General features: G+C 48.7%; 1 protein-coding gene across 10 annotated transcripts in view; it reads right to left on the reverse strand.

The window, feature by feature from the left end:
- Window positions 1–8,376: 8,376 nt before the first annotated feature.
- Window positions 8,377–26,397, reverse strand: part of BCL9 (BCL9 transcription coactivator) — an 85,545-nt gene continuing 67,524 nt past the window's right edge. For 6 of the 10 annotated variants that reach the window (XM_047873128.1, XM_047873123.1, XM_047873126.1 and 3 more), the window contains 7 exons: window positions 22,460–22,772; window positions 20,923–21,239; window positions 19,513–19,702; window positions 18,471–18,624; window positions 13,444–15,685; window positions 11,917–12,177; window positions 8,377–10,815 (listed from right to left, as the gene is read on the reverse strand). In XM_047873128.1, the coding sequence (XP_047729084.1) occupies window positions 9,698–10,815; window positions 11,917–12,177; window positions 13,444–15,685; window positions 18,471–18,624; window positions 19,513–19,702; window positions 20,923–21,239; window positions 22,460–22,512 (4,335 nt within the window). In that variant the 5' untranslated portion in view covers window positions 22,513–22,772 and the 3' untranslated portion in view covers window positions 8,377–9,697. Of the gene's footprint in view, window positions 10,816–11,916; window positions 12,178–13,443; window positions 15,686–18,470; window positions 18,625–19,512; window positions 19,703–20,922; window positions 21,240–21,360; window positions 21,940–22,459; window positions 22,773–26,397 lie in introns of those variants that run through there. The other 4 variants (XM_047873132.1, XM_047873130.1, XM_047873129.1 and 1 more) reach the window with 4 other exon arrangements.

A 26,397-nucleotide genomic window follows, 5' to 3' on the forward strand; every position in this document is an offset into this window, starting at 1 on the left:
TTGTTTTTTTTTACCACAATAAAAACAAACAGGTTTTTAAAAAATGTAGCTTTAATGGTGAGCTTCAGGACTTTATTCTGGACCCTTTCATCGCTTGGATGAAAATCTTAACATCTTTGCTTTTGATATGAAAATCGGAGAGAACCAATGCCAAGGATTTTAGGACAGGTTTTTTTTTTTTAATTTTTTTTTTCAACGTTTTTAATTTTATTTTTGGGACAGAGAGAGACAGAGCATGAACAGGGGAGGGGCAGAGAGAGAGGGAGACACAGAATCGGAAACAGGCTCCAGGCTCTGAGCCATCAGCCCAGAGCCCGACGTGGGGCTCGAACTCGCGGACCACGAGATCGTGACCTGGCTGAAGTCGGACGCTCAACCGACTGCGCCACCCAGGCGCCCCTAGGACAGGTTTTTAAGGACTTGAAGATTCTAGGATAATAGATCAGAATTGGACTTGAAATTAAAGAGGAATAACTGTAAAATCCTGAATTCAGGGTAAAAAAATAAGCAAAAAAATATATACGGAATTAGGGGCAAGGGTTAATTTTACATGAAAAAGATCTTGGGGTTTTCATTTCCTAAAATTCCCCCCACAGAAAGGGGGGGAAGGTGAACTTTCACCAAGAAGAGGAACTTTGTTTAGATAAAAGGGGGCAACAGTCTCACTGGGCTCTGTGTTGACCAGACATTACTAGGGCACCAAATACTACTGTCTTAAGTTCTTAGTGGCATACTTTCAAGAGGTTTATAAACTGTAATGAAACAGAATAAAACTATGGGGGCTATTAGGGAACCCAAAACCAGACCTTATTGGTCGTGATTGACGGACCAGGGAATTTAGCCTGGCAAGAAGAAAATTAGGAGGAACCTGATAACTGTTTTCGAACATCTGGAAGGCTGGCCTGTGAAGTAAGTACTGTCCTTATTCTATATTCCTAAGGGCAAAATTGGGATGGCCGAAGAGCTAACGGAAACCTGACTCATTGTGTCCAGAATTTTTTTTTAATGTTTATTTATATTTTTGAGAGAGACAGAAAGAGAGGGAGAGAATGAGCAGGGGAGGGGCAGAGAGAGAATTGGACAGAGGATCTGAAGCGGGCTCTGCACTGCCAGCACAGAGCCTGACGCGGGGCTCGAATTCACAAACCGTGTGATCATGACCTGAGCTGAAGTCGGATGCTTAACTGACTGAGCCACCCAGGCGCCCCCGTGTTCAGAATTTTCTAAATATTAGAACTGATGTTATTCAACAGCATGGCCTCCTGTTACAGGACGGCCACCTGCTAGGGATACTGCAGAGCGGGAGGTAGGTCCTTTCCAACGCCATAATTCCTTCTTTCAGTTCCTTGGTCTCGAAATCTTGGTGTCTTATTTGAGTCCTCCCTCCTCCTCCCCCCCCCCCCCCCCGCCACCCCGTGTCTGATGAAATCTCGGGGCTCCTTCCCTCACAGCTCTCTTGGCTCCACTCTTCACTCTCCATTGCCAGCAGCCTCTCGTCCTCCACCCTGGAGGACTTGTACATGCCGCCAGTCAGCTCTCCCAGCTTTGGGGCTGCCCCTTGCTTCAGTCCTTTCTGAGTCCCCCGGCCAGACCCGACCCATTTTATACACTAATTATCTTATTGTGTAGTTCCCCTAATCTAGCCCAAAGAGTGGCTTCTGCTGCTTCCCATATCAAGATGAGATTACTTTTCTTGGCTTTTGGAGCCATTCTTTCCCTCTCTTTTCAGTTTCATTCTGTTACCCAAATGACTATTTTGCTGAAGCTGTTCCCTTCAATGTCAAGTGGTCTGATTGTCTCCCCCTGTTCATTCCCTCTTCCATTCCCTCACGTGTGTTGTCCCCACCCCCAGCTTTATTATACAGACCACCTCATGTACCATAACCACCATGATGTCTTTCCTTGGCCACCCAAACTCACACGGACCCTTCGTTTCTCTCATTGGCAGATGTTTACTGATCCCTCTTAGAAGGTGGGCACTATGCTAGATGCTGGTGAATAAGTGATAAGCCAGAAAAATTCAGTTTTTGACTTCATGGAGTGGGTGAAATAGAATGAACCCTTGCTATAAGGGACACAAATGGGATATTGTGATGCAAAATGGTGTGTGTGTGTGGTAGGGACCGGCAGGTATTTAGATGGATGATCAGAAAAGGCCTGAGGAGGTGACAATCTGGGACGTAAGGAGGTGAAGGCATCAGTCACTGGGAGTGGCTGGAGTTAAGAGCATGTAGTCCAAGGAACCAGTGTATGTGACTCCTGGCACACTGGAGATTCTGGACTTAGAGTGGTTTGGCTGGAGCACAGTGGGTAAGGATAGAAGGGCATGAAGTGAAACTGCAGAGGTACCTGGGTCATGTGAAAGATCTTCGATTTTATACAAATTGCACTAGGAAGCCATTACAGATTTTTAAGGAAGGAATTGATGTATCTGGGCTATACTTTTTAAGATCACTCTGGCTACCATGTGGAGAGTAGACTGGAGAAGAGCAAGACTGGAAGCAGAAGTTAAGAAATGAATGTAGGTTGAGACACCACCTCACGCCAGAGTGGCTAAAATGAACAACTCAGGAAACAACAGATGCTGGTGAGGATGTGGAGAAATGGGAACCCTCTTGCACTGTTGGTGGGAATGCAAACCGGTGCAGCCGCTCTGGAATCAGTGTGGAGTTTCCTCAAAACATTAAAAATAGAAATAGGGGCACTTGTACCCCAATGTTTATAGCAGCACTTTCAACAATAGCCAAATTCTGGAAAGAGCCTAAATGTCCATCAACTGACGAATGGATAAAGAAGATGTGGTTTATATATACAATGGAATACTACTTGGCAATGAGAAAGAATGAAATTCTGCCATTTGCAGCAACGTGGATGGAACTGGAGGGTATTATGCTGACTGAAGTAAGCCAGTCAGAGAAGGACAGATATCATATGTTTTCATTCATATGTGGAACTTGAGAAACTGAACAGAAGACCATGGGGGAAGGGAAGGGGAAACAATAGTTACAAACAGAGGGAGACAAACCACAAGAGACTATTAAATACAGAGAACAAACTAAGGGTGGATGGGGGCTGGAGGAGAGGGGAAAGTGGGTGATGGGCATTGAGGAGGGCACTTGTTGGGATGAGCACTGGGTGTTGTATGTAAGTGATGAATTATGGGAATCCACTCCCAAAACCAAGAGCACACTGTATACACTGTATGTTAGCTAACTTGATAATGAATTATATTTAGAAAATAAAATAAAATAAAATAAAAATTTAAAAAAAAGAAAAAGAAGTGAATGTAGGGCACCTGGCTGGCTCAGTTGGAAGAGCAGGCAGCTCTTGATCTCAGGGTTGTGAGTTTGAGTCCCACATTGGGTGTAGAGATTACTTAAATCAATAAACAAATCAGAGCTTAAGGAAAAAAAAGAAATGAATGTAATAGAGCAGATGAAAGATGGTAACTTGAACTGGAATGGAGAGAAGAATGGAAAATAGACATAAAAGGATTTGCTGCTGGCTTCATGTGAGAAGTAAAGAATTAAGAATGACTCCCTGTGTCTGAGCTGAGAACTAAGTGGATGGACCTATATCACTTATGAAGATTAGATGTGGGGGAAATTCAGAAGTCAAGTGTGGGACTTGTTAAGTTTGAAGTGCCTGCAAGACACCCACAAGGCAGTGTCCAGGCGCCAGTTGACTCTGCAAGTCTAGAACTCCTGTGAATAGGCAGAGAGGGAGATAGAAGTTCTAGAGTTAGCGTACAGACGGTGACTAGATGAATTAGAAGACTAAGCAGAAAGCCTAGGACCAAATGTAGGGCCTGTTTGTATGCTGATGGGAATGATGGAAAGCCAGGGGAGAGATTAATAATGCAGGAAGGGGGTCACAAGTAGTCACAAGATCACTAACTTCATTCTGTAGAGCCCCAGTCATCTTTATTGGTGAATTCAGTAATTATTTCGGGGTGTGATATCAACATGAATATGGTGATGCAGAGAATAGAATATGGTCATACTCTATAGTCATTGCTAGCATGTATCTTCTCAATGAGACATATGCACGTTCCTCGTAGGCAACTTGTATACCTTCATATTCCACTGGTGGTAAGACCTTCTTATAACAGTCCTTGCTGAAACCTTGGACTCTGTTACACAGATGCCAAAGATCCTTTCTTTGCTGGGCCAAGTGATGCCTGGTACTTTGTATGGATCTGTTCCTTGTATTTCCTTACTGGTACCATTACTTTTAAAGGCCTTGCAGGAATGAAGAGAATTCTAGGGATTCTCCAGCCTCATTGACAAGGAAAAAACAAACTAATCTTCACGGCAGCGTGTTGACATTTCAAAACTGGCATTTAATTATTTACATACCTTAGTATATTAAAGGTGCATATACACTTGAATAAATAAATCCGTGTGTGCAAAAAATTTTAATAGCACAACTACTGACAGCTAGAATAAAGAACTTCACCAAAGCCTGGGAGACCTTTTGCATTTGGGGAAAGAAATAAATCACAGTTGTCCATGGATTCCCTGTAACCAAATATATTTGGTTTGAACGCAGTGGGGATGACTCAGTCTCTAGCCAGGTGCTGGGCCCGGCTTGGCTGCATTTGATGCTGAGAACCTAGCAACCGGAGGCCAGTACTCCCGAGCTCTTATAGCACCACTGAGAACTGAACATGCGCGCTTAGATCAGATTGATGTGTGGGGATGGGCAGGAGTCTCCAGGCAAAGAAGCTCACGAAGGGTTTCTGTGTGGGAAGCTGGGAAAATGAAAGCTCCTGGAGGCTTGGTAAAGATGATGAAAAAAAACAAAAAAAACAAAAAAACCACAGGCTCCAGGAGCCTTTAACAGAAAGAACTTGGGCTGCGGCAAAAACAAAAAATAAAAAACTTTAAAATTTCAATCCATCTTGAACGCTAACTAATTAGACACTGAATACCATTAAGATTTGTAAGTTCTTTCTGCCCTCAACTCTAGCTCCAGACGCTGCTGGAGAAAGGAAGAGGGTGGTTAGCACCGAGCACCTTCTCTTTATCTACCGTGTCTGTGATCATATACTCACCTTCTTTCTCTAGCAGTATTGGTTGCCAAACACAACTAAGCACTGAACCAGAAAGTTAACAGTTGAAGTGTGGTCACCTACAGGCAGAAAACAGATGGAGTCTATTACAGTAACCCAGATAAAGAGCCATGTTAAAGAGCAAGACCATTTTTATTCCTACAGTCCCCATAGCATACCTTCTTTTTAACCTCGTTTATTATTTAACTCCCTCCAGTATAAAATATACCAGTTGGCCACAAACTGGTCTTTCTGCTTTGCAAACTGTTTGCTTTAGATGTATCATTCGAATTTTACCACCGAACTGAGATGCCATGACTGTTCTTAGAGACAAGGGTTTGTGGCTCTGAAAAACAATGACTGGTCTAGGTGAGAGAAAAGAAAGCAGCAGTAAGGCTTAAGTTCTTTAAACAAGCACCGAAGATACAGTTCAATCTAATGTTTTTTAAAGCAAAAGAGATGAGTCTGTGCACTTACGGATTTTGCAGAATAAGCAAGTCTTTGTAAGTGACCTTCCTGTGTTCTCCCACCCCACCCCCAGCCTGACTCCCACACCACAGCACACTCCTGAAGGGCCAAGCTGATCACCTGCGTCCCTTGCTCAAACGTTGAAGTTCGGGCCCCTCGATGGGCCCCACCCGGCTCTCTGTGACCTCTCTCCCTCTGCTCATTTCTTACCTCCACCTCCTCTATAGCGCCCATCCAATTTCAACAGGCAGGCCTGTTGAAAGGTCCACCACCACCTTCCACCAGGAAAAATCACCTTCCCCTCTGGCCTGTTGCACCCTGCACCTTCACCACGGTAACGACCGTATTGTACTATAATGATCAATTTCTGCACCTGTTCCCTCGTCCCAGCCTCAGCACGGTTCTGGACACACCGTAGGTGCTCTCTAGATGGTGGTTGCTAAGGCAATGAGTCCTTGTGTTAAATACAGCTTCCCCATCCTCGCAGCACTTTGAAAGTACTCAGAAAAGGAAATGACTAAAGTGTAGACTGTTCAAACGGAACACCACCACCACCCTGCCTGGGGTACCCGTGCCACTGGGGAGGAGGAAGGACTGAGGCCGAGAGCCCAGCACCGCTATGGAGCTGCTGTGATTGTCCAGTTTACAACAGTCAGGACTGGCTACACCATCTGTGGGGCCCAGTGCAGAATAGCGCTGTGGGGTCCCCTATCCAACGATTATTGAGAATTTCAAAAGGTGACAGCAGACTAAGCCCCAGCCCTGGGCAGCTGCACAGGTTTCCCATCCATGAAAGCTGGCCCTGGTGACATCAGGGCTGTAGGGAGTCTGGGAGAAATTTTGGATGATTTTTTTTTAAAAGTAGCTTTAAAATCTGCAAATTTGTTTTAAAATTTCTATTTTCTCATGCCTCACCCTTCACAAGACCCCCACAGTGGTTTATTTTCATTTATAAGTGCAGATCCTTTTAAAAGCTTATTTTATTTCACGTTGTTTTAGGGAAAAAAACACCACACTCTGTTAGTCCTTAAGAAATAATGCTATGATCCACACCCCACCACTTACCCCCTGAAATGAAGTAACCCATCATTATTGCACATCCTCCATTTAGTCCTGAAATTTCGGGGAGACTGGCTGGGCTTTCACAGGATTATGTTAACATGAAATAACTTTATCAACCTTTTGCTAATTTTTAAAAATTAGTTCTCTGTGCAACAGCATCCAGTCCCTCAAATGTGATTTTATTTCACAGCATTCTTAGTAAATTAGAAATTGTTCTGTTCAAACCCCAAATGAACTTAGTTTATCAGATATCATCGTGATGAAATGTTGTTGGTATCTGCTGACAGTGTAAATGAATGAAGATTTATGAAGGGGGCTTTTCAAAACTACGCGGCTCTGCAGCGGGCAGCTCATCTGCACTGCCGCACTTGTCCAGCAGGGGGCGGCGCGAGCAGTGCCACATTCCCAGCACCTCCCAGCAGGGGCCACCCCGCTCTTGCCCTCCCGTGGCTCTCAGGGACAGTAGCAAGGGACCACGCACTATCAGTGAGCACAGCACCATCAGGTGCAGCAGGCAGTGGGGCTGCCCAAGAAGCCAGTCCAGTGGGCAAATGCCAGGTCCCAGCCTTCCTTAGGGCTCTCCTCTAACGTTCCCCATGCTTCGCTGTTCCCTGCTCTCCTCTCTATGCTTCAAAGCCAGAGGACCTAGGAATATGGCTAAGTTCATGAAACAAAACCCTCATTTTTGCTCCCCTAGCATAAACTTTTCACCACGCAGGACCATCTGAATAGATCTGATTGTGCCAGAATCCTTAAACTTGAGCTCAGCTTTCTCATCTGCAAAGGAGATGAGTACCACCTACTTCGTAGGCCCCTCAAAGATCTGCACGAAAACACACATGGAGGGGACGGTGGGGGAGGTGCTCTCACGTTTGTTGTCTGGGGCTCCAGTGTTACTGAGAAGCCAGGGCTGCCGACGGTGGGAGAGAAAAACGGCTCTCAAACACCCTTCCCGGAGACAGAAACGGTCACAGGAAAAACTCCGGACTGTAGAACGCCAGCAGAGCCCAATTTGTCCAAGTTTGTCTGCAGCTGACTCCGCACCTGCAGCTCCTCATTTCTTCTCTCACCTGTGAACGAACACGCACACAGACGCCCACTCGCTCCGCTAAAAACGCCTAGGACCTAAAGAAATCCGCACGCCGGAACAAATCCAAAAGCACAGAAACACAAACAGCCAGTCCCTCAGACGTGTACCTTGCAGGGTGCACGCTGCTGCGCTGGGGGGCCTGTGTGCGGTGGGGGGTCGAACCCAGCACAGCCTGAGCAGGGCCGGGGGAGGGGAAGACGCCGAGCAGGCAGCGAGGAGGGGAGCCAGAAGGGACCGCAGAAACCCACGGACTGTGGAGAGCCGCGATTTGCAGGGACAGCAGGAATGCGTTGCCTTAACAAGATCCAGGGACATTTCACAGCTTATGCAAATGACTGCAAATCTACCTTCAGCCTTAATTACTTCACGCCATTAAACTGACTCTCACAGAAATTCCTGGGAAAGACCATTCTGGTAAAGAGGTGAATTGCAGCACTGGGGACGGGGGTTGCTCTTCTGCCGACAGCCTGGCTTTCACGACTAGGACAGGACCCAGTCCGGCAGGATAAATCCTCGGGGGCTTATTCCTCATTCCGCCTCGTCCACAGGGAAGAGGCTTCACCTGGGCAGCTGTAGACTTTGCTAGCCTTCCTTTCCTCATCAGCCAACTCCCTACAAGGTGGAAGCCTCTGGGCCACTTGGCAGCCACCATGCCCCATACCGAACAGCACAGGAACCCAAATGAACAAAAAAGGCAATTGGATTTTGTAAGAAACAATATATTTTATTTTTCTGACACCACAGCTCTGGTGAGTGGTTTTGTACCAAATTTAATGGAGGTTACACAGAACGTTTTACGCATGGGAGGGGGAGGGCAGGGGAGGAACCACAAAATTAAAAACAAAAACAAAAACGAAATCCTGGATAGCTTTTAGCATCTGTTCCACTCCCACATCAATAAAATTCACTTGGGAATTCCTAAGAAAAGGAGAACAGAAAACAAGGTGGGCAGGGACGGGCGTGTCGGGGAAGAAGAGAAAGGGAGCAGAAGACCGCCGAGCATCCCAAGCACAGGCCTTTCCCTCGCGGAGCCGGGACGACGCTCGGCCTGGAAGGCGAGGCTTTCATTAGATTTACTTCCCCAAAAGAACACCATGTATTGCAGCTGCCAAAGGGAAAGAGGAGGAAAGCAGGGGTCACCAGTTGGGGGCGGGGGCACGGGAGAAGGAGATACACTTAACCAAGGAGATGAGGGCAGGGTGGGGGGCGGGGAGGAGAGGGAAACTGAGAGAAAAACGTGAAGGTGGGTTTGCAGACTGGAAGAGACAGACCGTGCCGGAGAGCACTCGAACCGAAAAACAAACGTCCTAAGCTTCATTATTTTTGAAAAGAAAAATCTCCCCCCTCCCCCCACCCCTCGCTGAACTTAGTTCCTTTTTTTTGTGCTTTTCATTAATACTCTGCTCTGAGGTCGTAGTTTGGTTTTTTTTCTATACACTGGAGTTGAAAGAAAATAGTCCAAAGGTCTGAAGACGGATTCTCCACCTAAAGTAAACGGCCCAGCATTCCTGTTCTCCTCTTGTCCCAAAGACTAAAGTCTCTGCTAAAATCCCTTTTACAATATAGTACAGTACACAAAAAAATAAAGCCCAAAGCAAATAAAAAAACAAACAAAAACAAAAAAACGAAACAAAACAAAAAAACAAAAACAAAACCAGAAAAGAATCCTGGGAGAAGCCAGTCCAAAGGACGTAAACATACAGAGAACGGTGCAACACATGACCGATGGCAATTCTCGAAGCACAGGCTACAGATTCCCAAAAGTAGGTGCCATCATGGGATACCCAAGTCCACAAAAATAATTTTTAAAAAATAAATCTTAAAAAAAACACACCTGTTGATTAAATGAATCATTTGTTTTCAGGTAAATCCATACATTCTCGAGTTCCCCCCTCCCCCAAAGCAGCCCTCGGGTCTCTGCTCTCCTATTGCCTGACCAACAGCACTCCCGGAACTCCCTCAAGGCAGCTCTCAGGACCCGGAATCTCATCTTGACAAGGATCGGCACATCCAATCTTAGCAGCTTAAAACATCATGTTTCCTGGGTTGCCAGGTCCTTGGCTGAATCCACCCATGCCCACGTCAGCGGCCATGCCCCGGGGCCTCATCTGTGGGGGGATCATGATGTTCTGTTGGGGTCCCATCATGCCCTGCATGGACATCATCATGCCTGGGGAGCCCACAGGCCCAGGGTGGGTGTAGAGCCCAGCAGGCCCCCGATCCTTGCCGGGAATCATGCCCACGGCGGCAGCCGGATTGCTCATCAGGGTAGGCTGGCCGGGCATTGTAGATTGTGCTGGTGACATCATCCGATGGTGAGGTCCCATCATGCCTTGCTGGAGAAAGGCTGGTGGTCTCATTGGGTTGTGGCCTGGCATGGATGGAGCCGTGCCAAGAGGGATGTCCGGAGTTCCCACTGGCCCTGGCCCTCCCATGCCAGGTAATGCTAGTCCCATTCTGGGGGCCTGTTCGCCCATCATCCCCTGCATGTGCGAAAACCCAGGCCCAGGCCCCTGGGGCTGTTTACGGCCTGGGACTTCCCCTCGAGGGAAATATTGCAGTGTCTGGCTAGGCTTCTCAGATGGAATAATGCGAGACAGATCAAACTCCGGGATTCCGGTGGCTCCAGGTCGGATGACCTCCTGCAGGTCTGGGTCTGTAAACACCGAAGGCATGCTGTTCCCCAGGACGGCGAAGGAGTCGGGACCCCCGGGGCCTCCAGGCTTGCAAAGTGCTGCATCTGCTGAACTCTGGGGCAGGGTGCTGGGGCGGCCAAGGGGGCCTTCTCCTGGGAAACCCATAGCTCCTGGGAAGCTGCCCTGCCCCCCACTGGGGCCGTTGTGAGGGAATGGAGCCTGCTGTGGAGGAGACTGTACTGGCGGGAAGCCCTGGGGGAAACCCATCCGTCCTTGAGGTACCATCGGAGGCTCCTGGGACCCATGCCCCATGATAGGATTGTGTGACATCAAGCCAGGCCCCATCGGGACCCCATGAGGAGGTATGTTGGGTCCCATGGCATTCGGAGAGGGCATCTGATTGGAGTGAGAGAGCGGCTGGGTCATTCCCATTGGGCTGAGGGTTGGCATCGGAACCACGGGGTTTGGACCTGAAATTCGAGGATTCTGTGTATTAATGCCCATCCCTAGAAAAATAAAGATATCAAAGGAATCACCTTAACCGAGAGCAACTTAGAAAAACTACAACAAATCCAATCAGCAACAACAAAAAGCCAAATGTGTAAGGTACTCTGTTGGGAAAACATACGTCACGAAATCCCTGCCCTCAACAAGATCGAAATGCATCTTGGAGCACAGACACCCAACAGCTCTACGAGAGGTTATATTTTGAGTGTCAAACTGTATGACGTAAGGGTATGTAGAAAACAACCAGGAAGAAAGTCTCCTGTGCGAAAAGTTACAAATTAATATGCAAACCAGTCTAGTCTTCTTCATTGGAGACATTTCATACAGAAAAAAAGAATCTGTCTGAAGTAAGTATGGTCCTCTTTGGAGAAAGAGGATTAATCAGTCCTACAAGTCCAAGAATCAGAAATAATAGCAAGGAAACCAAACAGTCCTTTACCAAATGACATCTAGCATCATCTTTTTAGACTGCCTTACTCAGAGAGCATTTCACACTCTAGGGTGTATGAAACGTTAAAGAAACAGCTTTTAACAGAGAGGGAAAGCATGCAGTTTCTACTACAGTCTCTGGGACATTTAAGTATTTGGTTTCTCTGTGGAATTACTACTGAGTATGGTAAGGACAGTGTTTGCTAGGAAATGGGGGCTTTCCACCATCTCAAATCCCGTGGCTGCTTGTGGTTGGAGGCTGCCCTTCCAGAAAAACACTTAAAAACTAAAGACATCCAATCAGAATGTTAAAAGGAAACTGCTTTCAGTCTTGCTCCAGGAGGACCTTCCCTACTCTGACCCTCGACACCCCCCCCCACCACAAAAAAGGAAAAACGAACCCATCCAGGCACACGGAAGCATCAGAACTTCTATAAGTTCATTCTAAGAACTGTCAAGAAATCTGCTTTCCAATAAGCACGGACTGAGTCAAACTAATACAAAATTGCTATCTTCCTCTAGTGCAGACACTTTAATTCTATCGACGGTATTCTTTCTCAACTCGTTGCACCTCCACCCGTTGAGGTCTGCAGCTGTCGACAAAGCACGCGTGAAGTCTCTCTTTTGTCTAACACGGGCTCCGTATCCTAGCTTCCATCCTGATTGCTTACCTGGCATATTATTCATTGATGGCAAGTTGGGAGAGCGAGCTGGAGGGGAGTCGTCATCGGAGCTGGCCACAGTCTTGATGGCGTCGTGGTATAAAGGGGTAGAACTGGGCATTGCGAACTTGGACATTCGAGACATCATAATAGACAGTGGGTTCTGGGAAAGGGTTGGCTCGGGAGGCATGGTGTAAGGTGTACTAGAGGGAAGACTTCCAGGGATATTCACAGAGGCAGACTGGCTGGCTGTAGGAGGTGGGGGGCCACCTAGAAGAAAGCAAAATAAAACAAAAACGGGCAGGGAATTAGATTGCTCTTGAAGGCTATCGGGCCTATGATTATGAACTAGCAAGGTCAGGGATGCGACAGATGAACAGGACAGTGTTATTAGACCCGGGACACGAATCATCAGTCTTCTAGTCAAGATCTGTGTGTGTGCAGAGGGCAGACCGCAGCGCAATACGGAGGTGACGAATCAGCAGACGTGAAGACAAACACGCCAAGAATGCCTCAGACAGAACTTGAAGCTTGGGAAAAACACGGCTTACGGACAACTATTTCACTGAAAAGAACACGACGTAAGCGGGTCTTTCCCTTGCCGATCACAACTCAAAATTCAACTCCGGTATTTAGTCTGCTGTGGAGCCAGACTAGCGATCCGACCCCAGCCACCAACCCTACACATGCTCTTGATTAATTTCCACAACCAAAGCGTTTGAACAAAAAAGTTCTGAGGGGGCTGTCCCACCGTCCTGCTTTCATGACCCGCTAACCAATGGAGAGGGGCGCTTTAACTTGGTAGTATACGTTTTCTATCTTACTCGGAGTCTAGTTTTTCTCAAGTGGAGACAAGGCGGACCTAGTATTTACACCTCGGTGCTCATCTTCCACGGACCACCTCTGGTCCCATTCATAAAACCACCATCATCAGTGAGAGCTTCTCCTGGGAAGAAAATACTGATAAATTGCGGCTGATCTGTGAGAACAGCAGTCTACCAAAGAGGTTTTGGGAACTGCTTCTGTGGCCAACGTGTATTTACGAGAACCACTCAAATCTCTCAGCAGCCTCCCCTTTGTGCTTAGGATTATACTCAGAGCCTGTGGATGTGAGGGCAGCCCCCTCCAGTGGGCGGGCCTAGTATTTAAAGCAGCCACATTTACCCACCGTTAAGGCATTTTATTTCACCAACATGTTCACCGTGCAAATGTAAATTTGTCTGTGAAATGACAAATACTTCCCATTTTCTCCTCTTCCTTTTAACAGTCCCATCTGACACACATACTCTGCCCTGAGAGCCGTGTTTCTCTGCCAGGATGGGACGCCTGTGCCTAACCCTGTGGAAGTACCGACGATGCACCCGGCCACAGATACGTCCGTCTCGGCGGAGGCCACCTCCGAGTGCAGAGCTCAGAGACATGTCTCCGGGCACCAGCTGCATGAAGTCAGGACACCAGCTTCCTCAAAGGACATAAACCAGGCTTTTGCAATCTCTGGCTCACAAGGGGCGACCGTGAGGACGCGAGCGTACTGACCTGACTCTACACTGCCCAGCATGGCTGGGGAGGCCATGGTGAGGGGTGCTTTATGGTTTGGAGGGATCCCGGGACTCTGGAGGGGAGGTTTTGGAGAGGAGGTCCATCCAGGTGACGGGGCAGGAAGTGATGGAGACTTGAGGTGAACAGGCGAAGCAGCAGCAGACCCCAAGACGGGGGGGGACTTAATGGACGCAGCAGCAGCCGGGCCCGCCAGCATGCCTGCCAGCTGCGATGGAGTCTGGGGGGACTTGAGGTTCCCCGAGGGCGAGCCCAGCATTGGTGACTGGACTTGGCACACCGTGGGAGACTTCAGAGGGTTGATGCCTGGGGAGTGCCCCTGGCTGCCTGCCGCAGATATATCCAAGGGCTTCCGCCCCAGGCCACGCTGCACTGGAGGAGCGGTGTTGAGGCTAGTGGGGTTACTGGAAGGGTTGAGAGGTAGTGCTGGCATATGACTGAGCCGGCTGTTAGTCCTTTGGTCGGGCCCGACTGGTTCTCTGAGACTCCGCAAGCCACTGTTGCTGCCTGGACCCTGAGACATGGGGAGAAACGGCCTGGGGCCCATGCCGTACTCTTGCTGGGGGTGCTCCCCAAACGGCAGGGGCACCATCTTCTGCTGAGCAGACAGCACGTCTGTGCCACCCGGGCGTAACTTCATCATCTCCTCAGGGCCCGTCCCAGCCTCTCTCATCTTCTGAGGTATCATCTGAGGGTTGGATCCCATGTTGACGTTCAGACTGACATCTCCCTTCATCCCACCGGGAACCATCCCAAACTCCAGTTCCCGACCAGGGCCCATCTGTGGGGGCATTCCTTTTGGAAAGTCACCCCGAGAGGGACTCAGAGGGCCCTCGACGGGTATTCGAGGGAAAATGGGACTGCTCCCAGGCTCCATGTGTCGCTGGGAACCGGGGATCAGCCTGTTCATCTCCATGCTGGGCCTGATGCTTTCCATGCTCATCCCCGGGGGGAGGCCCAGCTGCTTCTCCGCCAGCTGCTGTTGAAACATCTCTTCGGACAATCCTTGGGGGTTTGGGAAGCGTTCCCCTCGGCCAGGACCACTGAAGACACCCTGACCAGGCGGGAAGTTTCGACCGTCTGCGATTTTTGGCACATCGTCTGGCCAACTGACTCCAGAAAGACCCGGTCTTGATGCTGGGTTGGGGACGTTCGGTCCCTCCATTTCAGAGTTGATCATTCCCGCAAACCCAGGGAGGCGCATCTGGCTCCCTGCCATGTTGGGGTGGGGAGCCATGCCCCTCGGGGGCAGAGAATGAGGCATGCTGATCCCATCAGCAAAGGGCTCTGCGCCCCCCGGCCCCCAGCCTTCACCGGGGGCCATCTGGTATGGAGGGGGAGGCCCTCGGCCCACGCCCCGAGGCCCATGCTGATGGACCATCATGTCCTGGAGGGAGCACTGCTGCACGACAGCATGCTCCTGCTTCCTCCTTTTCTCCTCGTAAAACTCCTGCTGCAGCTTCAGCCAAGCTATCTGCTCGGGGGTCATGTGGTCCAGGTGGTCAGGTCCCATGGGCCCAGACTGGGAGTTCATGGAAGGTGGAACCATTTCATCCGGAGAAAAGGGCACATCTCTATGTCCTTGAGGGCCAAATGGAGCTCCCACATCTGTCCGGGGCCCAGGTCCCTTCCCTAGGCTTTGGGATTGAGCCATCATGGCCTGTATCGGCCCTTCTGGTTTTTTCTGAGGTCCATCTAATACCCCAGTGTTCTGCTGGGGTCCCCCACTTTGTCCTCCTGTGAATTCTTTCTCGTCGGGGAAAAGCATCCGTTGGATATCTCGGAGCGTTTGTAAGGAGCGCTCCCGGTGCTCCAGCTGCTCCTGAGACAGGCCATCGGGGTTCTCTCCCAGCGCGGGGGGCTCGCCACTGGACGCTGGTGGAGGTGGGGCGGCTTTGGGATCTGCTGAAGAGCTACTGCTCCCCTGGGAGACAGGGGTCACCGCTCGGTTATTGGGTGTCGAGTTCGGCCCAGTACCGTCTGGGGGCAGTGGCGTGGAGCTGGCGGGGCTGCCCCCAGGAGGGATCAGTTTGTTTTCTACACCAGGACTGTCCCGGTCCAGAGGACGCGGGGGTGCAGCAGGCTTGGGTGCTGGTGCCGGAGTGGGCGGGGTCGGCTGCAGCCTGGTATTCTGGGAAGAATTCTGGTCCTGGCTGGCCGGAGCTGGGGGCTGTGGTGGGAGGGGTTTCGGATCATTCCGAAGGGCAGATATCTGTGTGTTCTGAAAACAAACGAGATTTTAAAAAATCATTGGTAAGTTGTACAAAGAGGCGATGAAAAAGGTAAGGCACGTTATAAAGGATTTGTCCCCGTCACATAAATCTACTCTGACATTTGCTGTACAGCCCCACTCTGGACATGGGGACGTTCTGATTTTTTTCTTTCCCTTTACTGTCAAATGGCATCCTCTTTCCCGTGCTGAAGATCAGGTTTCAATAACTTTATAAGCATGCCAGGGGGAGAGCCACTCTGCCAAAGTGAATACATTTGAGTATCTATTTCGAGGAACAGGTTTGATATTGCATGTACCGTGTGCTGCTGATTCAAAGAGAGATTAGTTTCTTGGTATGTGGGAGGCTGTACCTAACACCTTTTCTTTTCCCCGAAAGTACGACTGAGTATGCAGACTTCTCACTGTCAATCAAGAGGGCTGATGTTTTCAACCGAAAGAGAAAGTCCCTGTCACTGACAGCTCTGTACTCTCCCAGCTGGAGGAAGAAGGGAAGGCCGCTCAGTGTCGGTGTCTCCTCTGGCAGGGGGACTACCTAAGTACTCCTCTCCTTGAGTTTCCAGGGGGCCTGACATCTCTGGTTTCTGTTTTCAGTTTGTGATCACTGATTCCATATTCGATAAGAATTTGTACATTAACTGTAGTAAGATAATCCGCAGGCAGGAAGCGTCCGTGGAGAAATCTGAGGCTATCTAGCTCATGGTGTCTCTCGGTCTGTTCTTTCCAATAGTCGGCAGACCGCCCTTTCTATAGGCTGGATGATAGCCTCGTTATTATTTATTAAGTACCAGCGCTATACTAAGTCCTGCAATAGGTGACAAGGATGCTGTTAGTGCCTGGAAGAGGGACGTGTATGTCCTGGGTCTACACCCTGGTGCTGCGGGAGGTACTGGAGGAGAACCGAAGGGCCCTGCCTACAAACCCTAGCTCAGGGATCTTTCGCCAGGCTCCAGGGAGCCACATGATGTTTTTTGATGTTCATTCACTCCTACTTGTTCACTCAATCCAGTCTGCGTTTCCAAACCCCTGCCTCCCCACTGACTCTCTGGAATGGTTCCCTGTGTGCACATTTGTACACGACTCGTCATGTGTATCTCCGCATGGAACAGTTTGTGTTGCATAAACACAAAGACTATCCTCGGGTGTTCCCGTTCTGTGAATATGTATGTAAATGTTTCGCTTGCAGGTAGCCACACACATATGTCTGCAGACAGAGACCGGCTCGGGGAAGGCTGGCTAAACCTGCAAGGGCTCCGTGTGCTCCGAGTGTTTTCCATGTCCCCGCCTCCCTCACTGGAGCGTGGAGGTCACCTTCATCCTCCTTCCAGTGCCATTTTAAGTTTGCCTTTGGTGGCCAGGTTTTGTTTGTTTGTTGGGGGGGTGGGCACGGACTCTGTCATGTGACCAGAACAGAGGAAGCACTTCAGTGCCACTTTCGATTTCAGATTTGGAATAACGGCAATCTGATTATTCCCAATTCCAGCTCCTTCTCCGACTCATTTCAGTACCGGAGAAGGTGGAGGTGAAAACTGGTACAATCTGTCATCCAATCGATCAAATGTTAGACTGTACTACAACGTACCCTGTGCATTCCAGATAATATAAATCTTAAACATTATATATGTGTATAAAAGGTTTAAGTATCAATTAAAAAACATATATATATATATATATATAAATTTAAATATTATGTATGCCCACCTCTATCCTTCTTGACTAGCAGAGATGTATGAACAGCGCGAAATGCCTTTTCTAAGTCTAGCAAAGCCCAAGCTCTGCTATGTCAACAGAGAGGGGCTTCGTTGATAAACGACATAGATGAAAACTTTATCTTGAATTGCCACTCCAGTCATTTAATGTCACTTAACTGTTCCCATGTCGAAGACCCGACCCAGCGCTAGATCTTAGGCTTCCTGAAAGCAGGGACTGTGTCTGGAACCTCTTAGTGTCCCCACGGCACTTGCCAACACCTGTCCCAAGAAATAACTTTTTGTTCCATCTGGAACGCCGTCTTGAAGCAACCATAGCATGCTTTTTCTAATGTGGTTTGCAGCAGGCACTTAAGTTCCAGACAGGAAACAGACTAACGTTTATTATAATTTTGGAAATATCAAGCGATTAAAAGCACTCAATGGTCCTCTCACTCTGAAATACATGAGGATCATTCTGAAAGTCACTGAGACTGTAATTATGGTATTATCAGCATGTGCTCCAGGACTGTGGCTTTAGTTATTCCTTTTCTGTTCTGCAACTAATTCAAGAACGTTTGTCAGTTTTTAGAAACACAGGGTCTGAAGTCAGCTTTTCCCATGTTAGTTAACATGAAGGAAATCTAAGGTCTCCACATAACTCCTTTTTTATTGTGTCTTTCTCTCCCAGTAATCCATCAGTATACCAGCATGCTGATAGAAAAGGCCGGTACAGGGGCGCCTGGGTGGCTCAGTTAGTTGGACGTCCGACTTCGGCTCAGGTCATGATCTCGCGGTCTGTGAGTTCGAGCCCCGCGTCGGGCTCTGTGCTGACAGCTCAGAGCCTGGAGCCTGTTTCAGATTCTGGGTCTCCCTCTCTCTCTGAACTTCCCCCGTTCATGCTCTGTCTCTCTCTGTCTCAAAAATGAATATTAAAAAAAATTAAAAAGAAAAAAAAGAAAAAAGAAAAGAAAAGGCCAGTACAGTGTGATCCGCCTGAAGCCACACAGCGCCAGGACTAGGTGTCCAGAATGCAGCTTACACCATCAAGACTACCCTCCCTGCCAATGACATTCACCGTCTCCCACCTGTACAGCTGCTGTAGAGCCTTTAAACCACACTCCACTTCCAGAATGGCCTACCAGAGGGGCTGTGCTTCGCTCTGTCTTGCTGTTAGAGATGTTCTGGATGTGGAAAGTGACGATAGTTTCAACCTGGCCCTTCAACACAGCTTCCGCAGCTCTGCAGAGACAAAGAGACGCATACGCTAGGACGTGCTTCTATTTCACTACCTGTAATTCCAAAACGTTTTAACCCCTGACTGAACTTGTACAAGGGGAAGGAAGGCGGTTCCGTGTAGACAGCCACCAGAAATGTTGAATAAGAATCGAGGAACACAGGGTTTTCATTATCTGTGTCTATCACTTACCACCAGACTTCTGAAATCTAATGACAGCCATTAGCAAATCTCAAAAGAGGCATGTAAAAAACCTGAGATTTTCTCCTTCAAACCAATGTCCTGTGGTAGGTGTGTTTTTATGGAATCCTAGTTCAAAATCCCAACCACAAATATGAAATCTCACAATACCTAATGATACTCTAAGGCTGTCAAAATTCACTTTGTATGTATGCAAGGTATAGTCACATTTTTTATAAATTAAATAAGTAAAAAATCTGCTGGTCCATCCACCAGAGACATAGGTACCAAAACGTTCACCGTAGTTATCTCTATGAACTCCAGGCAGATTTTTCTTTTTAGTTACTCATATTTTCTAATTATTCCAAGATAGACCTGTATTACTTGTGTTATTTAAAAAAGGATGCTAAATCACAGAAAAGTGTATATTGTGTAATTAATCTCTTTTATGTTTAAAAAAGATCTAGATGTATATTACAAGCATAAAAAACTTCTGGAAGGAAAGCCCAAGTATCATTAGTGGTTGCCTCTGGGGAGAGAGGGTAGGGAGGTTTAATATTTTATTTTACTTTACTCCTTTCTGTCCTGTTAACTTTAAGTGATCATAACACAGGTCAGGGGAGGGGGGGAAGGAGTAGTCCTCAGTGGGAATAAGAACTTAGGTGTCCAAACACACAAGCCATGCCAACAGCAAGACACAGCCATTAACTTACTTATTGGCCATCTCAGTAGAAAACACATACACCACTTTGGCGGGAGTCTTCTGAGCAGGTGTGGGCTCTGGGGCAGTAGTCTGGCCATGGGAGGGGGTGGAAGACCTGGGGGCCGTAGCATTTGACGGGGTCATCGAGTGTGGCGTGTGCTGGGAATCCTGGGACTTTATGTGGTCAGCAGAATTACATTCTAGAAGAATGAAAAGATCCGCGTCACGGAGAGAATAAAACTTCTTCTGCCAGCATTTATATAGCACAAGCCCACCTTGAGAATTTCAAGGAGGAGGCACCTTGCTAACAGGAGACCTCTAATTTTAAAAACTCCAACACACTTGCCCCGAAATGATGAATTACAAAGCACTCCTCCCCCACCTCCTTACTTCTCTAGGGCGCATCCTTCAGATATCAGCGCAAACATCCCTCCTTCCTGGAAACCTTTTTGGAACCTCTTGGACTGGATGCCCCTGTGGGTTGAACCCATAGCCCCCACATTCTCTGATTTCAGCATTTGTCCAATTTGATTGTAATCATTTAACGATGTGCCGTCTAGGTGCGCTCACATCCTCGGGGACAGCAGCTGCATCCGTCTTGCTGACCGTGGCCCCCCAGCACCCAGCACAGCACTGGCACTCATGACAGGCCTCCCCACAAACACCCGAGGGAGGAACGAAAGACGGGGGACAATCACCAGGTTTTCATCTCTAATTTGGGTTGGGGGCTCACACTTCCTCTCCTGGAATGCTAACTTCATGCTCTGGCCTACAGTTAGGATTTTTGGTTTTACACTAGGAGGAAAAACAACTAAAACCACAGCCATTGGTCCCACATTCCTCCTGGCTGGCTCCACTGTGGGGCCTCCCCTATGTCTCCCCCAGCGTAGCCACTCATCCTGCCACACTGAAATCGGCCGGGACAAACCCACACTTAGTGCCAGCGCTAACCCTCGTGCCTACAACGCTGGCAAGGTGGGAGCCAGAGAGCACAAAACCCACGTCTTAGAGGGTGAATCTGACAGAGAAAAGGAAGGGACGCCAGGAAAACTGCTCGAGTGCGGGCCACTGGGGTCGACAGGCTGGAGCTGCCGGCTTGATTCTGGAGTATAAATAGCACGGAGGCCAGACACATCCATGAGAACGTGGTTAGGACCACGGAACGTCCTACTGTAACCCCCAGAACACCTGCATCATCAAGAGCAAGAGCTCCTCAACAAAGTGGTTCCACACTGTTCTTCACAGTGAGCAGGAAAATGAGAAGAAATGGTTCCCTCTTAATAAGCCGTGACAACGCCTGAGTCTGATACCTACTCTCCCCACTCGGCTGCTATTAGGCTCTCCGGCATCCAGCAATGGCGGAGGCCTTCCCTCGGGAATACCTACTTCCCTCTGAGTCTCAAAGATCTTATAGACATACCTTTAATGTCAGAGTCATCGTTTGGAGTCCCAGGATCTCTCTGATCAAAGGAGTCGGCGGAAATACTTCGCTCCCTTTTCCCCTTGCCCTTGGCACCATTTCCAGCCCCATTCTTCAGCCCCATGCTCCCACCTGGGCCAGGGGGTGCTTTAGGGGTATGGCCCCCACTCTTGGAGTCACAGGGGGATGGCTGGGATTGGCTGGCTGAGCCCCCCTGTTTACCCTGATTGGAGAATTTGGAATCCAGCTGGGGGTTTCCAGATGGGGACATCACTGTAGGGGGACGGACCATCACCTCCTGCTTTGACTTAGGGCTACTAAAAGAGACAAATAATAAAGAGAGATCAGATGCCGGATACAGCTGGGCAGCCCAAATCAGGAAGAAGCAGTTTCTAGGAGCAGGTCAAGGAGACACAGAGGACTAAGTAACTACCCCACCTTTCACCTCGGCTCCTTCCTCACCCCCTCCAACCCCACTCTCATCTCGGAGCTATCGACAGAGAGGAGGGTCAGGCAGAGTGGCCTGCCAGGTCTCAGGAACCCTAGAGTCACATGGGGACCCATCTCTAGGGCTTCTGTCAATAAAGGACAATGGTTTCTATGTACATAGAGAAGTGACTCTCACACTAAGACTAGCTCAGAGTAAACAAACAGGCATCGTTAAGATCAAAATACTACCCACCCCCTGGCTGATGACAAGGAACAGCTGTAACAAGAGCCTAGCTTCCCTGCTGGAAAATACAAGCAAGACCCGGAGAGTACACGAGGAAACCCGCTGCTGAATGGCAGGTTAGGGAAACCCTGCCAGACACGAGTCCCTCAAACAAGCAGTATCGCACGCCAGAGCAGATATGCTAACCAGTGCCCCAAGGGATGTGGAAAAAGTTCTTTCAAATATCCATTTAAGGGGCCCCCGGGTGGCTCAGTCAGTTGAGTGTCCAACTCTCGGTTTTGGCTCAGGTCACGATCTCACAGTTGGTGGGTCGAGCCCCGTGTCGGGCTCTGTGCTGACAGTGTGGAGCCTGCTTGGGATTCCCTCTTGGATCCCCCCCTCCCCCCCCCCCCCCCGGCCTCTCCCCTGCTTGTGCTCTCTCTGTCTCTCTCTCAAAACAAAGAAAAAAAAGTTTCAATTTAAGTACTGTGGAACAGAGGAGAAAGCTTCACAGCGGGAGTCCAGTCCAGGGCTGGTGTTTTAGTCCTAGGATCTCAGGCCTCCTCACCATTCCAGACCTCGGCTTCCTCACTCGCCAAGGTTAGCACATGGTGCTGGGTGAACTCTAAGGTCCTCTCCTTTGCGCTTTGGGGAGGGGGCGGGGGGTGGAGAGGCGAGGTCAGAGAACAATGGGCGGAAGAACACCAACGGACGTCTCTAACAGAAAGCCCGATGGTACTATAGCCCGTTTATTATTCTGTTTTCTCCTCTTTTCCCCACTCGAGTCTCATCTGCGTCCAATCCAAACACACCGTTCCCTCAAGGAGTGTTCATGGTCCACCTGCGACACCCCCAGGGGGCAGCCGGGCGGGCTCTAGCCCTTACCTCTGTGTGTTTCCTGATGGAGAGTTCCTCACTTTGGGGTTACTGGAATGCATTGATTGAAATCCTGAGCGTGCAGTCACAAACAGGGACGGGCTCACCGAGTTCCTCTCGGGCTGCAGCACAGACAGCTGCTGAGGGCAGTGGCGGCGGCCGGCGGCTTGCTGGGCGCGGCCCTCAGCGCTGGCCACCTGTATGCCTTTTTCCTCTTTGCTTTTCTCTGCTGTGGAAGTGGGTCCTTTCCTCTTGCAGCTCCGGCATCCTCTGGGTGTGTGCCTCCTGCTGCCAAAGGAAAATCTCGCATCTCCAGGGCACACTACGGGAAAAGGCCACCCAGAAAGACATAAAACACCCTTACAACAGGATCAAGGTTACAGTCTAGCCAACTAGACGCGGCGGCTACATCACTCCTCGGCTTCCAACAGGGCCAAAGGGGGAGCGGTGTTCATGCTCTGGCGAGAAGGCAGCTAGAGAGTGACAGGACTCTCTGCCAAGCACACGGGCCTCCCACCAAGTATCATGTACCGGGCGTCGGCAAGCACACGAGAAAAACATTTCATCTTCAGCCATATATTCTCCCTTACGTTTCTCCACTTCCAGATACAAACCCGCCCAAAACGCAGGTTTATCTGCTCTTTTCAAAACAATGCTTTGAAACCACAGGGTACTCCCAAATCCATAGCAACTATCCGGTGTTTCGCCTCTGATGGCAGACAACGGCACTGAAATGTAGCAAACCCATCCCGATTTCAAACCACGAAACAAATTAATCTCTGTTTATGTTCTCGGGGCCTCAGGGTGGGGAGACATTGGAGGAGGTCCTTCTGAGATCAGCTGCTGAGCCAATACCAAATACAATCAGTTCTGCCCCCTGACTTCCACGATCTTTCTATTAAATTATGCCAAGGATGTGTCTGGAGTTCTCGCTGTTTAATGACAGGGACCGTAGGCATGGCTAAGCATGGGAATGATCCATCATATTGAAGGTAAAAGAACATCTTTGGAAACTAAGATAGTTTTTGAGCCAATTTGCAAGGCTAATTTGAAGCATAAAGGTCAAGAAAATATTCCCAAACCTAGCCAGAGAGCAAATGAGAACGCCCTTTACTTCAGGACGCCTGGACTAGTTCAGGGACAACCAAAACCCACTTTCAGTCACTGATCCTTCCAGGGCAGTTCCAATATGGTTTTCGGGTAACCGCTGTCCCCTCTACTCTCTTCTGATAGCTTGGCAGGACTTCTGATAGCTTGGCGAAGGGGCCCGGGACTGAGATAGAAGGATGTAAGATGCGGGACTCGTGGCTGAAGAATCACAGGGAGGCAGAAGTACCTCGGGTGTTACCGCTTACACACACTTTGTGGGACTCCAGAACCGGACTGGAGATTGGGAGTTGTTACAGGTTTTGGCACCGAGTCTGATCACGGTCAAGGGTTAAACATCCATGCCTTCCTTTGGAAATCTGCAATAGTCCCAGTTATTTTACCTGAGACGCTAAAAGGAATTTATGGAAGTTCTCAGTGCACACAATTTTTTTTTTTTTTCTTTTCTTTTTAAATGATGAAGTCAGGAAAAACAACTAGAAGAAAACGGTATGGAATGTCTTCTATGCCGACCTCGGGAGGAAAAACATCCCAAAAAAACATTTTGGTCTTGATGGTATTTAAGGTTGTACTTTTAGCCCCCACCACCTTCAGCTTTTTTTTTTTTTTTTCAGTCTGAACTATAAAATTGATCGTGGTTGTCAAGTCTGACATACATAATCATAAACCATTTTGTAACCTCTCACTAAACATCAGGAATCCCTGGTAACATACAAGGAGCTACTGAATCTTGCATGGACAAAGCCATCAGAAAACATTTACCTCAGGAACAGAAAAGTAGTTACCACCAAATAGTCCCCTTCTGTAACTTCTGGTACTTTCTGTCTGCATCACACATTCTAGCACTCAATCATATGTCATACTGAATAGTCCTATGTGTGTGTTTTATCTCCTTATGAAGAAAGACTATGTTCTTTGAAGACAAGAATCTTGTTTTCAAGTTCTTTGCCTTGTCTATAATACTCAGCATGAGTACTAAGATGTGATCGGACCCTCAGTGACATACTCCGTCTGCTTCTCCCAGAACAGAAACACCTGGCATTTGTGGTACACTTTCTCCAAAGGAACTCAAAACATATTACAAATATCAAATCGCCTCAATCTGCCAGGCCTATCTTTAAAAAAATATTTTTTTAAATGTTGATTTATGTTTGAAAGAGAGAAACAGAGTGTAAGTAGGGGAGAGGCAGAGAGAGAGGGAGACAACAGGATCCGAAGCAGGTTCCAGGCTCTGAGCTGTCAGCACAGAGCCTGATGCGGGGCTCAAACTCCGGAACTGCAAGATCGTGACCTGAGCCGAAGTCGCTTAACCAACTGAGCCACCCAGGTGCCCCGGTCTGCCAGGCATTTCTGATGAACTGGTAGCAAAGATGATTTCTGATAATAATACTGTGAGCACACAACACTTTTATCTTCAGAGTACTCCTAAAGACAGTTTCTTATTCTCATGAGTTTCTCAGCCTTGATGGATGGGCATTTTACAGGTGAATGGGGGGAGCACATGTGAACGGTGTGCATGGCTTCTTTCCAGGTTTGCAATCGGTTCTCCCCGACCCTACTCTTCATCAAAGCCACCTCCTCACCATGACCTTACGAGCGGAGAGACAGCACGAAGGCTGAAGCAGGCATGTGGACTCCCTGACCGATGGGGAACAAAATCCCGGGTTTTCAAAACCCCTGGATGAGCCAGGGGAGTAGTTGAAGTCAGTCACCCTAGCCTTAGCCTGGCAAAAGAATCCACCAAGTGTCTCATCATATAGTTCCAAAGACTACAATTTGGCTCTTTGGTGCCTACATTTGCAGGCTGGTGCTCAGCTGTCATTTTAAGGACTGGAAAAGGTCTTCCACAGAAGATGATTCATTACAGCCACAGAGAGACTTTTTCCTCCAATAGAACTCAGGCTTCCAACTTGAAGATCTATTCATTCAATGCTTCTTCTCCCTTTTCTTCTTAGCTCATATTTAAAATTCTTCCTAACGAGGTATCAGGCACTCTTTCAGGCAAGGCCTGTACATATTAAGTCACTGACCACAGCGCCGGGAGGCAGGTACCCCCACCTATTTGAGAGGTGAGGAAACTGAGGCTCTGAAATGTTTAGCCGTTCGCCAGAGCGAGTTGGGTCATAAGTGAGTTAGTCATATGCGAGTTAGTCATACTCTAGTAAGTGGGAGAGCTGGCATTCGGCCAGGCCCCCGGCTGTGCTCTTCATCACTGTCAAGATGGGGACTTGGTGGACAAGGTGAGCTAGCGCCCGGAAGACAGCGCTTGGCGGCACGGTATCAGCCTCTGGGTTAACTGGTACTATGGCGACCATCACTGTGTAGCCAGCTCACTCGCTTATCCTGCCCAATGGCATTTCATATCTTGTTCCTCTTCAACTGTCCCCTTCTACCCCGCCCTCCCCTCTCTCAGGGCACGGTCCTGCCCAGGACTTAACAAGGAGAAAAGAAGTCACCAGGCAGGACTTGATGTCGTCCTCACCACCAAGTCTGCAAACCTGTTTTCACGGTACCCCCCCCGCCTCCTTCTTCTCTATCATCGAAACAGAGAAAATAGCCCACTTTTCCTCAAAGGTCAGTCCCGCCACAGGCGGTCTAGACCCCATCCCTTCCAGCTTTCCACGAGCATGCTCTCTCTCTCGCGCGCTCTCTCTCTCTCTCTCTCTCTCTCCTTGGGTCTTCCCCGCTATCTGCTGCGTGCTTCCAGCCACCACGCAGACACGTGGTATGTCTTCCAGCGTTGAACAGAGACCAAAAAATTACAGGAAAACAAAGCATGTTGTTAGTCCCTCTCAGAGCCAAGTCTCTCCACAGAGTTGACAAGACACGTGGTTTTCCCT

Source organism: Prionailurus viverrinus, chromosome C1 (assembly GCF_022837055.1).
Source record: "Prionailurus viverrinus isolate Anna chromosome C1, UM_Priviv_1.0, whole genome shotgun sequence".
In the NCBI taxonomy this organism is placed as follows: Eukaryota; Metazoa; Chordata; class Mammalia; order Carnivora; family Felidae; genus Prionailurus; species Prionailurus viverrinus.